General features: G+C 51.8%; 6 protein-coding genes across 6 annotated transcripts; 5 read left to right on the forward strand and 1 right to left on the reverse strand.

The window, feature by feature from the left end:
• Nucleotides 1–9: 9 nt before the first annotated feature.
• On the reverse strand, nt 10–2087 carry C7974DRAFT_331457 (uncharacterized protein). Its single transcript, XM_046139098.1, has 2 exons — nt 1065–2087; nt 10–1013 (listed from the first exon to the last, which is right to left on the reverse strand). The coding sequence occupies exons 1-2, from the start codon at nt 1693–1695 to the stop codon at nt 259–261; spliced, it is 1386 nt and encodes a 461-aa protein (XP_046000868.1). The 5' UTR covers nt 1696–2087; the 3' UTR covers nt 10–258.
• Nucleotides 2088–2368: 281 nt separating this feature from the next.
• Nucleotides 2369–4155, forward strand: C7974DRAFT_139569 (uncharacterized protein). Its single transcript, XM_046135558.1, has 3 exons — nt 2369–2785; nt 2843–3251; nt 3307–4155. The coding sequence occupies exons 1-3, from the start codon at nt 2470–2472 to the stop codon at nt 3995–3997; spliced, it is 1416 nt and encodes a 471-aa protein (XP_046000869.1). The 5' UTR covers nt 2369–2469; the 3' UTR covers nt 3998–4155.
• A 1154-nt stretch (nt 4156–5309) lies between these two features.
• Nucleotides 5310–6234, forward strand: C7974DRAFT_470275 (uncharacterized protein; the record flags this gene model as incomplete). The annotated part of the gene is made up of 2 exons (XM_046146453.1): nt 5310–5649; nt 5698–6234. Coding segments are annotated over exons 1-2 (594 nt in total), but the record flags the coding sequence as incomplete, so codon positions are not given.
• A 169-nt stretch (nt 6235–6403) lies between these two features.
• C7974DRAFT_422354 (uncharacterized protein) lies at nt 6404–7290 on the forward strand (the record flags this gene model as incomplete). Its single annotated transcript, XM_046144327.1, has 2 exons — nt 6404–6602; nt 6654–7290. The coding sequence occupies exons 1-2, from the start codon at nt 6571–6573 to the stop codon at nt 7288–7290; spliced, it is 669 nt and encodes a 222-aa protein (XP_046000871.1). The 5' UTR covers nt 6404–6570.
• Nucleotides 7291–8475: 1185 nt separating this feature from the next.
• Nucleotides 8476–9679, forward strand: C7974DRAFT_432281 (uncharacterized protein; the record flags this gene model as incomplete). Its single annotated transcript, XM_046144841.1, has 3 exons — nt 8476–8598; nt 8657–9156; nt 9208–9679. The coding sequence occupies 3 exons, from the start codon at nt 8476–8478 to the stop codon at nt 9677–9679; spliced, it is 1095 nt and encodes a 364-aa protein (XP_046000872.1).
• Nucleotides 9680–10554: 875 nt separating this feature from the next.
• On the forward strand, nt 10555–12327 carry C7974DRAFT_354727 (triacylglycerol lipase; the record flags this gene model as incomplete). The annotated part of the gene is made up of 3 exons (XM_046139559.1): nt 10555–10957; nt 11010–11251; nt 11305–12327. 3 exons carry the CDS (start codon nt 10555–10557, stop codon nt 12325–12327), a joined length of 1668 nt encoding a protein of 555 aa, XP_046000873.1.
• Between the last annotated feature and the right edge of the window lie 8 nt (nt 12328–12335).

The following is a 12335-nucleotide window of genomic DNA, read 5'->3' on the forward strand; positions in this document are numbered from 1 at the left end:
ATCATCCGTGCGTATGCGCTAGACGCTAAGAGCTTTGATTGGCTGAACCCCACGGAGATAACAGCCCGCAACCATACAGTGCGCATCTTTCAGACAAATGTTCTAAAAGTATTGGTATCGGTTTCTACAATTTCTGATGATGATTCTGGGATAGAATGAGAAGGTCTAATGCTAGAAACGAATACGCTAAATGAATCCACAAAAGTAGGTGACAATAACATACTTGTCAGTCATGATCATCAATCATTGAACATACACTCATAGCGCGACCATAGCAGCACCAATTGCACAAGCAGCGATCACCATCCCCCAAATGGACCACTGCGGGACAAATGATGCTGTGCTTGGTGCGACTTTTGCTTCGACGCTGGACACGCCTGATGCAGTAGCCGTGCACTGCTCACCACACGCATAGCCGTTGGGACAGCAGTTCCCGCCATCGATCGCAGGGCAACTGTACCAAGCACTTGGGCACGAGCTGCCCTCGGCGGCGCCATTGATGGCAACACTGGCACCGGATGGCGCAACAACAGTCACGCCGTTTGTCTCGATGACTGTGGTCGAGGACGGAAGAACACAAGAGCCAGTGGTCTGGCAGTCCCGACCAACTCTACAGCAACCGGAGGGGTAGTAAGCGCTGCAGACATAGAAGCCTGTCGGGCATACATCACCCTCAGTTGTGGTTGTGGCGGCTTCGCTAGTCGGTCGAACGGGTGCGGATGGGGCCTGACTGCTGGGCTCGTCACCGATACATGATGCCCCTGTGGCGCATTCGCGGCCGTTCTGGCAGCAGCCGCCACCAAGGCTGACGGGGCATGAGAACCAGCCAGTGGAGCAAGTGTATGCGGAACTCGGATTCGACGACGACGACGGTGCTGGAGTAGACGATGGCGTAGAAGAGGTTGTGGGTGTGGCGGAAGATGAGGCAGGTGTGGAAGTTGCGCCTAATGACGACGATGGCCGTGCAGATGTAGATGGCTGTACGTAGGTTATCGAGGTTCCAGCAGCGACACCTGTGTCTTGTTAGCCAAGCTGGTTTGCACACTGTGCAGAGGAAAACTTACAGCCAATACCACTACACTGAAAGCCAGGTAGACAGCATCCTCCATTCGACGAGTTCGGGCATGCTGTGTAGCCGGCAGCCTCGTTGCAACTGATGCTGCCAGAACAAATCTGTCCGTTTGGACAGCAACCAACGTCTCCAATATCGCTATCCTGTACTCTGACGCATGTACTGCTTCCTCCACAGCACACATCCGGTGCGCCAATTGATGAGCAGCTCAAAGTGCCTTCCGGACACCTGAATTGTCTCTTGAGTAGAACATCTCTGATGCGCTGCCGTTCGAACCACTCGTCTGCGGCGTTCGGCCTGATCGCTGGTTGTGCCAGGTATGTACCATTCCCCAGATCTCCATATTCCGCTCTTTTGCGTTCACTCGATGCGAATACCCAGTTGTCCAACATAAACATCTCTCCTTCGTCAGTGCTCATCTTCTTCATCCCCACTGGCTTCTCATGTCGCAGTCTCTCCCTGATTTCCAACCCGCGCTTCACATTTTGTTCCTCCTCTGGAAAGTATTTCACGTGTCGCGGGAGGTTGTGGGGCCATTGTTGTTGTTGGGCGCTTGCTACCGGCGTCGCGCAGAGCAGCAAAAGTACGGACGACGGCAGTGACAGAAGGGTCGAAATGTGCATTTTGAAGTGTGATGCACGTTGCAAGCTCGTGGCTCGGGTCAAGACGCAGGGCGAGGAATGCGGAGTAATGTTGTGCAAGGCATTCGATATTCTACCACACTCTCATGAGGTGGCTGGTGGAGCCGCACCGCGCGAATCATGCAAATTGCGAGGCTGGGATGACGATGCGTTGGCGCCTCACCGCCGCTACGGTTTCAACATACATTGCTGCAGCAACGAATGAACGGTCGTCGTTCCAGGACTATTCTAGTATAGTTGAGCTCGAGCTCGATTGTGAGCTTTGAAACAGAGTCGCAAGGGACTGCGACGTCATGCCGGCGACGTTCTCGAAGGTCACTCCGGCCTTGGCATCATCCAGGCCTCAACTTCGTGTTCAGCATTACAACTCGCATCATACATACCACGTACCATGAGTCCATCAAAATCTTATCAATCCATGTCAAATGAGGCACCACAGCTGTATATCTGTCTAGACCTACAAACATCTTGGATCTCGCAGATTGATGCAGATCCTCTGAGCCGACGTATCAGATGGCTCCGTCCCGTACTGCCTCCCAGCGTTTGTGTCTAGAATGTTGAAAAACACAGCAAGTACTAATGAGCTGATTGGGTCGTTGGGTCAAGAGAAACCGCCATGACTGTTATGCACTCCCGACGTCCCACAACAGAGACTTCGAGGCTGACGGGCAGGGATGTCGTGACTTTAAGCGAGTCGTACCTGCTGAGCAATCCGCTCCTTCCGGCTCTCCGAATTCCCAAGCACGAAAGTCATGCATGGCTATACACACAATGCGCAAGACGCTTCGACGGTCCTGCGACGCTTGTGCAAGATCCAAATTGGCCTGTGACCTCCAGACGCCGCGGTGCTCACGATGCGCCAAGAGAGACTTGCCATGTGCATACGCCAACCAGCCGCTGTCCGCCGCACCAAGGGAGAGCGCGACATCGCCGCCGTCAAACGGTTTAACCGTTGGTCAAGAAACTACAACGATCATGTTAGTGAATCCAGGGATCCAGTCCTTCGACCCGTTCGATACCTATCCCCAAACCAGACTACCACGGCCTCACGTGCAGCAGTTGATCCAGCATTGTAAGCTTTTCTTCGTCATCATCGCGGCCAGCTTATGGTTTAGCTGACCCGTAACAGTCCTGTCTCATATCGCATTCCAATACTACCCATTGGACCTCGACATCATGTCGAATCCGTTCGTTGTATCTTGGTGGCCACTTGCTCTGGCGGATCCCGCTCTATTCCATGTGTCACTTCAAACCGCGTCGCTTGATCTCGATCTGCGGGCGCAGAAGGGGTTTGCCAACTCAGAAATACTGATGGCAGATTCTGTCTCGCTAGTCAGACAGAAGATCAACGATCCCACTTCTGCGTTACAAGATGAGACAATGGACTCAATTATCACACTGGCGGCTATCGAATATGGCAAAGGCAATACTGACATCAGTGCGCTACATGTAGACGGCGTGAAACGTCTTGTCGAGCTGAGAGGGGGTATCAACAGCGTCAGACGTACAAGCCCACTCACTGCTAGAATGGTTGCATGGTACGCATATGTTTGCAAATTTCGGATTGAACATTGATTTAGCTGACACCGGAAGGGTCTGCATGATCGTTACACAAACCCCACAATTTCCAGCGCAGGACGGTAACGAAACCGATGAGGCCATCGTTCCTATATCGCAGTGGTACGAAGCGACCAGCAACATTAACGATACGAGCCCGATCGCTCTCAACGTCCCAGTCCTTGATCCTGACATTACTGATGTCCTCTGCCGCTTACACAACCTTTTCGACTCTAACCAACACTCGTTATCCAGCACTGATCTTCACGACCTTACATGCTACGCCGTCCATAGACTGCTACTTTGGTCTCCTCAGCCTCAGACCAACAGCTTCCTTTGTGATCTGGCCGCCTCCGGTACCGTTAGACATGCTCTAGTACTTTACCTGCTCATCATTCACGGACCTACATACTTTTCCCACGCGCGTCTCCAGTACGCCATTATGCTGAAGCTCCAAGCACAAATGGAGCTTTCCTGGTTCAACATGTTATACAGTCATGGATCCCTCACTTTGTGGCTGCTTTTCGTTGGGATGGTGGCATCCGAAGGCACACCTGAAGGCCAATGGTTCGCGAACCAGGCTCGTACGGCTACTGAGTTTCTCGGCTTGCAGACCTGGGCCGATGTTGTTGTTCGGCTCCAGGGCATAGTATGGTTGGACTCGCGAGCAGCCACTTCTATTTTTCAGCAGAAGTGGCAGGAAGTGCGGATCTTTACACCAACATGAAACATAAGAGAATTCCGCTGCTGCATTTCCAGATATCGAGGAGAATTTCCTCGGGGCCCATCGTTGCGCTGCAAGTGGAGATCCGTACCTTTTCGTCGCCTGACGTGCCACTTCCGTCCAAATAGGACTAGTCTCCGAACACCCAACCCCATCCGCAAGTGGTCGGTGCGCCACACGCTCGTCGGAGACTAGACCAGTCTTAACAATGGCGAGCTTCGTGCGAATGGTTGCGGGAGCTTTTCTGTTGTGCTCTTGGGGTGTTTGTCGAGCCATGTCAATTGACATCTTTGAGACTCAAGCTGCATGCTCAAGAACGTCAGGGTACCATCGGTGCTACCGACCTTCCGGACAAGCCCAAGTTATGCAACCTACGACGACCACATATCTCGGACCACATCGGGGTCGTTGAAAAAATAGGTATCAGCCACTTTCCTCCACGACTTTCATTGACATTTTCGATCGCTTGTTGCAGGAATTTCTCTTTGCTGTCCGCAAAAAGGTTGGCCTTCAAGCCTTTGCGCCAAGATCGATCCCGTGATTGGTTAGGCGGCAGGGTGGATAAGTGATAAGAGTCGAGCACTGCAAACGAACGAGTATCAATGTTTGCGTCCACCGAGGCTTTCATGAAGCCAGTACTCTGCGACACTTGCTACCCTGCAGTATGAACAGATCAACTCTTATGAGATCCAATGGACTGTACAGTATCGAACGGCAACACGCGATACATGTTCTGGTACCTTGTTACAATCCTAATATTCCCGCACAGCAAAGCCGAGCCATTGCAGTCTTACCGAAAGCAGTAGGTGAGCGTTCGCTTGTCTTTGGTGGTCGATCAAGCACGGGCCAGTAGTTCACACTTCAGTCGTCGCTTCGAAGTGCAGAATCATGACCATAACCTCGTTTCTTGAGTCAAGCGCGATATGGTGTATTTTCCCTTGGTTGCCATGTTTTTGAAATACCTTCGACATTGCAGATGCACCAAGTCTGCTACAGTGCTGCAGAGTTTAGTTCTGCGATTTGAGGTGGTATTTGCCTACTACAGCTAATGCCTATACAGTCATAAACACTTACTTGGATCATTTAGCATAGGGTAGTGTCTCACAGAAGATCGAACATTGCACAATATGATCATTGTTCGGCATCCACACAGTGATTGGGGCATTTACGTTTCACGGTGTATGTGCTAACCTACAGTGTCAAACATACCTAGAAGGCCCTGTTGCGAACTTTGAGCAGAGTAATGGAAGTAGCATAGTGCCTGAATATTCGCACAAAAACAGTAAGAGCCGAGCTGACGATAATATGACGTCACATGCGGCACTGCACCGCTCCTTCTACGTTCCATCAACCTAAGACCTACACTGGTGCCTAGAAAGGTGCGTGTGAGGCATGATGAATGTATGAAATGGCGATATGCTGCGTGTGAGATGCGTATGCCTCTTCCTCAATCCCTTCCATTAGGTGTTCCGAGTTCTGCAGATCAGGTGAAGGTGGTGTTCAACTGGCAATGAACAATCCCCCAAGCTCAGCGTCCGAATACTGCCCTTTACCAATCAACATCAGCGGCATAACCTACACCCCGCAGTTTGGCATATGATGAATGGGTCAACCGCGTCAGGACATCGCTTTTCTGCGTACGATCATGCGGACATGTGAGCTTCACACCCTATCAACCGGCACCGCTTTCCTAACACGTGCAGTACGCAGCGCAACCAGAACAACTCGCCTCTGTTGCGCCTACCAGCCGAGCTTCGTAATCGCATCTATGAGTTCGCTTTCGATGCAGCCACACTAAGGCGCGACTTGAGCCCCACCTCAGCTGGACGATACTTTGTCGTACCCGACACTCCACGCTTGACCTTGGTCTGTCGACAGATCCACTTCGAGACCCGTCCTTTCCGGGGCAATCGCACGTATCGCCGGCTCACCGTCAGAATGGAAGGCCGTCACATTGCAGATCTCGTCGACTGGGTCGGGCAAGCTCAGTGCGCTCAGATCATACAGATTGACATGTTCCAGTCGCTAGCTGGAGCCATCCGTCCGCGAGTCAAAGAGGCGTCGCCTCAGGGACAATATAACGGATTGTGGGATGCCAGCGGAGAACAGATCTTCTCGTCGCTCAAGCGCGTTGTGGTTACGTATCCAATCACTCTCGCCGACGATGCGGTGGAGATTGGCGAATCGCTGCAGACGCTTTTTGGGAACCCGGATCTTGATGTGCAGTTTCGGGGGGCAAGGTATTGGCGGTGAGCGGCAGCAAAAACACGGGTACATGAGTGGGAACCCTGATTGTGCACAAAGTATGGTTCACTGATCCGATCCAAAATCCTGACATTTCACTCGGAAACACTTAGCGAATTGAAATCATTCCTACCAATTTGAGATGTATCTCAATTTGAGACCCTGCACCTCAAGTGCAAACGAAGAAACCTGCTGACCCTCCACGTGATCTTCCTTTCACTCCCGTCCACCGACCCCTCGCTTAGTCCTAGCTCCAAGCCCGCTTTTCTTTCTATCAAAAGGCAGACCGAGAGAAGACCATCTTGCCAACAACGAACTACAAACCCGACACCATGGAGGACGTCACTGTGAGTTTTGAGTCACTGTATGTATCGATACCAGTCCCACGCCCGTTACCCATCATTGACGAGCTTAGGTCCCTCCGAGGCAGACCCGGATCCCCACTGCTACATTTGCCTGGAGAGTTGCGAAACGATATCTTCGCGTACGTCTTTGACTGCGCCACTATCTCGACCAGACCAAATGGCAAACACCAACTTACCAAGAGCGGCAAAGGCGCGCTGCATTCTTGCCGACAAATCTACGAAGAGACGGCACATCTCAAGAACAGTTACACCTCGTTGACCATACCGTCCGATCAGCCACTCTCCCTCGACGGTCTGTTCCAAGTCGTGCCCGAGTCGAAATGCGCTACACTAGTGACGCTCACGTTGACGCTGTCTGCTGCCATACTGATCTGGGACGGCTGCATGAGACTGCGACTCGAGAACAAGGACTGGCAAGACGCGCAGCTTGTTGCAGAGACGTTTGCGAGGCTCCGTCATGTTGTCATTGTTGTCAACAACCCCAAGCTTAAAAAGGCGACTAGGAAGCTCGCTCTCGTCCCCGCTATGCGCCGTCTCTTCAGCAAGGAGGATCTCGTCGTCAGCTTCACGCAGATGTCAGTGCAACCAACCGCAGTTGGAGATCCGAATCTTGTCGAACTTGAACCTTCTCAGGTCAATCTACCTAGTGCAGCGATGGATTCTGATATCGAGATGGTGGATGTGTGAACGCGGAAGGAATCGCAGTCTCCAAACCCTGTGGTGAAGATTGGTGATTGGTCATTATGGGATTTTCTCGCAACGTGCAACGATGTCGTGAAACTTTGATGTACCTTTTGTGAGTATTTGTACGCACATTAGATACCCAGAACAGCGGACAGTAGCTGTTGCTTATTGTTCACGACACACCGTTCAAGTTAATTCGACGTGTATCTGAATCTGTGGCCTTTTGTGTGTATCTCAAGTGAGCCCCTGCGACCCTCGGTGCACTCTTCCAATCTTCTTTACGCATCTCCTCTACAGTGACTCTGTAATTTTTGGAGCTACTTGTCATTGTCATGACATCGTGACCAGATTGTGAGGATGTTGGCGGAAGCGCGCTAAACCGCTTTGGACAAGTTACCGCCTCCTCTCGCTCGCCGTTCTCGACACGCTGTCTCTCTCTCATCATCGAGCGTTCTTCGATCGCAAGCGTAAGTAGTCAAAGCGTTACTAATCTACACAAATCCGTGTGGTTCAGCGTAGGCAGACTCGCATGGGTCGCGCGTGCTTCCCGGCTCCGAGCGGAGCGGCTGGATGCGAGTGCGACTACTAGGTAGTGAGACGCCTTGGCTATGTACATCTACTCAGGGGATGTAACCTTCTACCAGAAGAGAAGGACAAATTAGGTAATGTACCGATGCACCGATCCTGCTATCTTACACTTCGGCACGGCACGTCTGCGGGTCCATACTCATAGGGCCGCCCCATACTTGTCACCTGTCAAGCTGATGTCAATCGCGCATCGAGCCCAGTTCTTCGAGAAGCAGTAATTCATAGTTGTACAACGACAAAAGTCCCAAACTTTATCATGCGCGAGGATTTCTTGACCCAGAGAATTTGTCTGCAGACGGGTCGTGTACCACAAAATTATGTGCGGCACAGCCAACGTGTCGGATCGCTTCAAGCCGTCCGAATCCTTCCGGAGAAATGCTGCCATCAACGCCATCTGGTTGGACGATTGGGCATCTACGAGCTACAGGTTCGTCTTCCATGCACACATGCTAGATGGCTTCTAGATTCTATGGCTTTTGTTCCGGTTCCCCGCTCCCACCGGGTCACTGACTTCGTCGACGAACAGTGTACCTTCTCCTCTTATGATCCTCAGCAGCAGTCATGACCGATACTAATGCGCTGCCCAGTCGGCAGTGGGAGATGATCATAACGTCCCTTGTGCTCCTCATTCTGGGATCGGTTTTCACAATCTGGAGGTTGATAGTCCGCTCAAAGGTTACAAGATGGCTCGGTCCAAGTGACTGGTTGATGCTGCTTGGTGTGGTATGGAATGCTTACAAAAACACTAAACACTAGGCAGACTGCTGATATAGGCCAACAGATCGTAAACGATGTTGACTGCGTTTTCAACGTGATGGCTGGTTTCGCAGGCGCCGGACGTCTGCAACGCGACCCTGTTTTGACGATTGATCGGAGGGTGCAGATGCAGAAATATCTTTTTGTAGGCCAGATTCTGAACATTTACGCCATGTTTCTGGTCAAGCTCTCGATTTGTGCGTATCTACTAGCGCTGAACTTCTCCAAGCTCTATCGGCGCATGATCTGGGGAACACTGGTCTTTGTAGTGGTCTTCAACTTCGTATTCCCATCGGTAAGCCTATGGGGTCTCTGTCGTCCACTGGCATCAAGATGGGATACCAGGATCACCAACAAAGTGTGCTGGCCAGTCACTGTGCGCATCGCGTTTGGATACATGCAGTCCGTCTCGAATATCATGACGGATCTCATGTACGCAACAGCGCCGATTGTATACCTCAGACAAGTACAGCTCAGGAAACGTACACAATGGGGTGTACGTGCGGTCTTCGTCATGTCTCTGGTGTAAGCTACGTAGTTCTTGTGGAATCTTCTTCCACTAACGCTTTTCGCTAGGTGTACAACGGTTTCTGCCCTCAAGATCTGGGATCAAGAGATGCACCGAGGAACCAAAGAGCTGACGTGGGATCTTGTATCGATGACCCTTTGGGCCACCGCAGAAAACACGGTTGGCATAGTCGTCGGAAACCTACCTTTGCTACGCAAGCCCTTCGAAAAGCTCTTCAGATCCGTACTCCAGTCTACAAGCATGAGAACTACCGATGCCGCCGACAAGACGTCCGACGAGACCTACAGCACATTTAAGATGCAGTCATACCGTGGTCAGGGCACACGGAGGAACAAAATGGAGGGTTTCAAGGGATGCGGAACGAGGCTCCCGAGTGTGGGCGATGACGAGAGCGACAGGTCGATTCTAGAAGACCCAGAGAAGGAAGATCGAAGATATGGACACTCCAATGGCATCTTGAAGACTACCAAAGTAACTATATATGAGGATGACATGATCAGAAGAGGTAGTCCAGCTTGACGGACAGTACCTAGGCATTGCACGATGTAGGATGCAGTAACAACCACTGGGATCCATGAAGCACCTTGGCCGCGGAACACTTGGGGATTCCTCCTATTTTCTAACCGCCTGGTAACTTGTTCAACCTCCACAAAGGCTTTACCACTTCTTCGTATCACAACTATCCGATAGCCATCACGCTGAGCGTGCACGAGCTGATATAGCACTGCCATATTCGAATGTGCACTCAATGATGCATACCAGCTAGTCCAATCCTCCATCCTACATCCTACGGAAGAACTAGATGGTCGGCTGCCCCAAATACACGGCACAAATCTCCGCAAGATGGCGTCAGATCTTGAGCGTCCGGTGGTGAGCCCCAATCAGGCTAGCGCGACAGTTGGGCCGGTGTAGATCTCCTTCTATTTGTGGTCAATTCTCCTGGTTGACCTCGAGACCCTGCAGACATGCATAATTCCGGCGTGGCATTCGGTAAGCGTTACCCATTAGAAGAAAGGGATAGATGAGGCGGAGATCACCTCCTTGGATGGAACGCGGTAACGTCTCAGCATGCCTACATACGAACGTTTCTCCAACTTCGTTTCTAGCCTTGCTTCTTCTGCTGGTGTGTAGGTATTGCGACTGGTAGAACTTATAGCAACCTGGTCTACCATGGGCTATTATTGACTTTACCATGGCCCATGATTCGAGACCAACTAGTACTGAACTATTTTTCGCGAAGGATTACAGTTCCCGGTCAGACCTACGCACTCATCTACTAGCAGTGGGGCTGCACGAGATCCTCAATTCAGTCATATAAAAGGACTATCTCAAATCATTGTCAGGCCTTGCCGACGCCATCAAATCCTTGACACATCGACATGATCTCAAGCAGGATGAGGTCATTCATCGCCTTCCTACTTTGCTCGAGCGCGTCTCTGGCAACGGCCTCTGCGCACCCACGCGCGGAGTCGAACACGACAACCGTGCCTCAGGTCCAGATAAAAAATGGCACAGTGACCGGTACACACATACCATCGTACAAGCAAGATGCCTTCTTGGGCATCCCTTTCGCCAAGCCACCGACCGGATCGCTACGGTTCTCTCTGCCACAACCTCTGGATAAGGCCTGGAATAGTTCCCTCGTTGCACAATCCTATCCACCGAAGTGCGCTGGTTATGGTAGCGAGCAAATTGGAGATTTTGAGGTCAGCGAGGACTGCTTGTATCTGAACGTCGTCAGGCCAACTGGATACGACGATACCAAGTTGCCGGTTGCTGTATGGATACATGGAGGAGGTGAGTTATCTCTTTACTTTGGGATGCGCGTATGCTGATGGACGCTGCGCAGCATTTTCGCAGGGAGGCACAGTTGACACCTTGTACAACATGAGCTATATGATTCAAAACAGCCTCGAGTTGAACAAACCCTTCATCGGCGTATCGCTGCAGTATCGTCTCAATGCGTTTGGCTTCGTTGACAGCAAGGAAGTCAAAGAGGCTGGCGTGACGAATCTGGGTATCCGTGATCAACGTCTGGCCTTGCAGTGGGTGCAGGAGAACATTGCTGCTTTCGGTGGCGACAGCTCGAAGGTAAGCTCGGTATACTTGTTCTCGATCGAATGAGAAGCTGATAATCGTTGTAGGTTACCATCTTCGGCGAGTCTGCTGGTGCAGCGTCTATCGGAATCCACCTGACGGCATACGGTGGTCGCGATGACAAGCTGTTCTCTGCTGCAATCATGGAATCTGGTGCTCCTCTTCTACTGGGCAGTAAGTATAACGCCGCAGTGGAGCAGGCCAAGTATGATAAGCTGGTGTCTGCAACTGGATGCTCATCGACTTTCAACGGCACCTTGCATTGCCTGCGCGGCCTTTCATACGCCACGATCAACGCCGCATTGAACGGGACAGCCGCAGGATCATTCTTTCCGTACGTAGATGGCGATCTCGTCAAAGGAAGTCTGTACGATCAGCTGGAGGCCGGAGCGTTCGTGAAGGTTCCCATCATTGCGGGTACGAACAGCGATGAAGGAATCTTCACAGCCCTAGGTGTCAACATCAACACTGACGCCGAGTTCAAAAATCGCGCTGCAGCCTATGGCTCCAACTCCACAGTTCCGTTCCTCGAGGTGCTGTATCCCAACATCAATGGCGTTGGCGTACCCGAGATCTGGACCGTACCGCCACCGGGCCGCGGGTCTCAAACAAAGCGCTGGGCTGCACTGTCCGGCGACTACACATTCGTTGCGCCGAAAAGACTGACCTGTCAATCTTGGTCCAAGCAGAATGTCACAGCATACTGCTACCGCTTCAACGGCGAGGTGGCGAACCTGCCTGGATCCACGCATTTCGTCGAGGTACCCTACGTCTTCTACAATCTCCAGCGCATGGCTTTCGTAGGTGGCGCAGACGCGGTGCCGGCTAGCTATCGCGATACCGCTAAGATGATGAGCAACATGTGGGTGTCGTTCTTCACCACACAGGATCCCAATGGACATGGCGTGCAGGGCGCTGCAGAGTGGCCAAGGTATGATGATGGCGCGGGAGGATATGGGCAGAACTTCGTGTTCGAGGTCAAGAGAGCCAGCAGAGTGGAGCGGGATAGCTGGAGGGCGGCTGGGATCGCGTACCTGAACTCCGTGTTTGGAAGTCAGTACGGCAAGTGATAACACCA

Source organism: Boeremia exigua (genome assembly GCF_020726555.1).
Source record: "Boeremia exigua strain MPI-SDFR-AT-0100 chromosome Unknown C7974scaffold_3, whole genome shotgun sequence".
Lineage (NCBI taxonomy): Eukaryota > Fungi > Ascomycota > Dothideomycetes > Pleosporales > Didymellaceae > Boeremia > Boeremia exigua.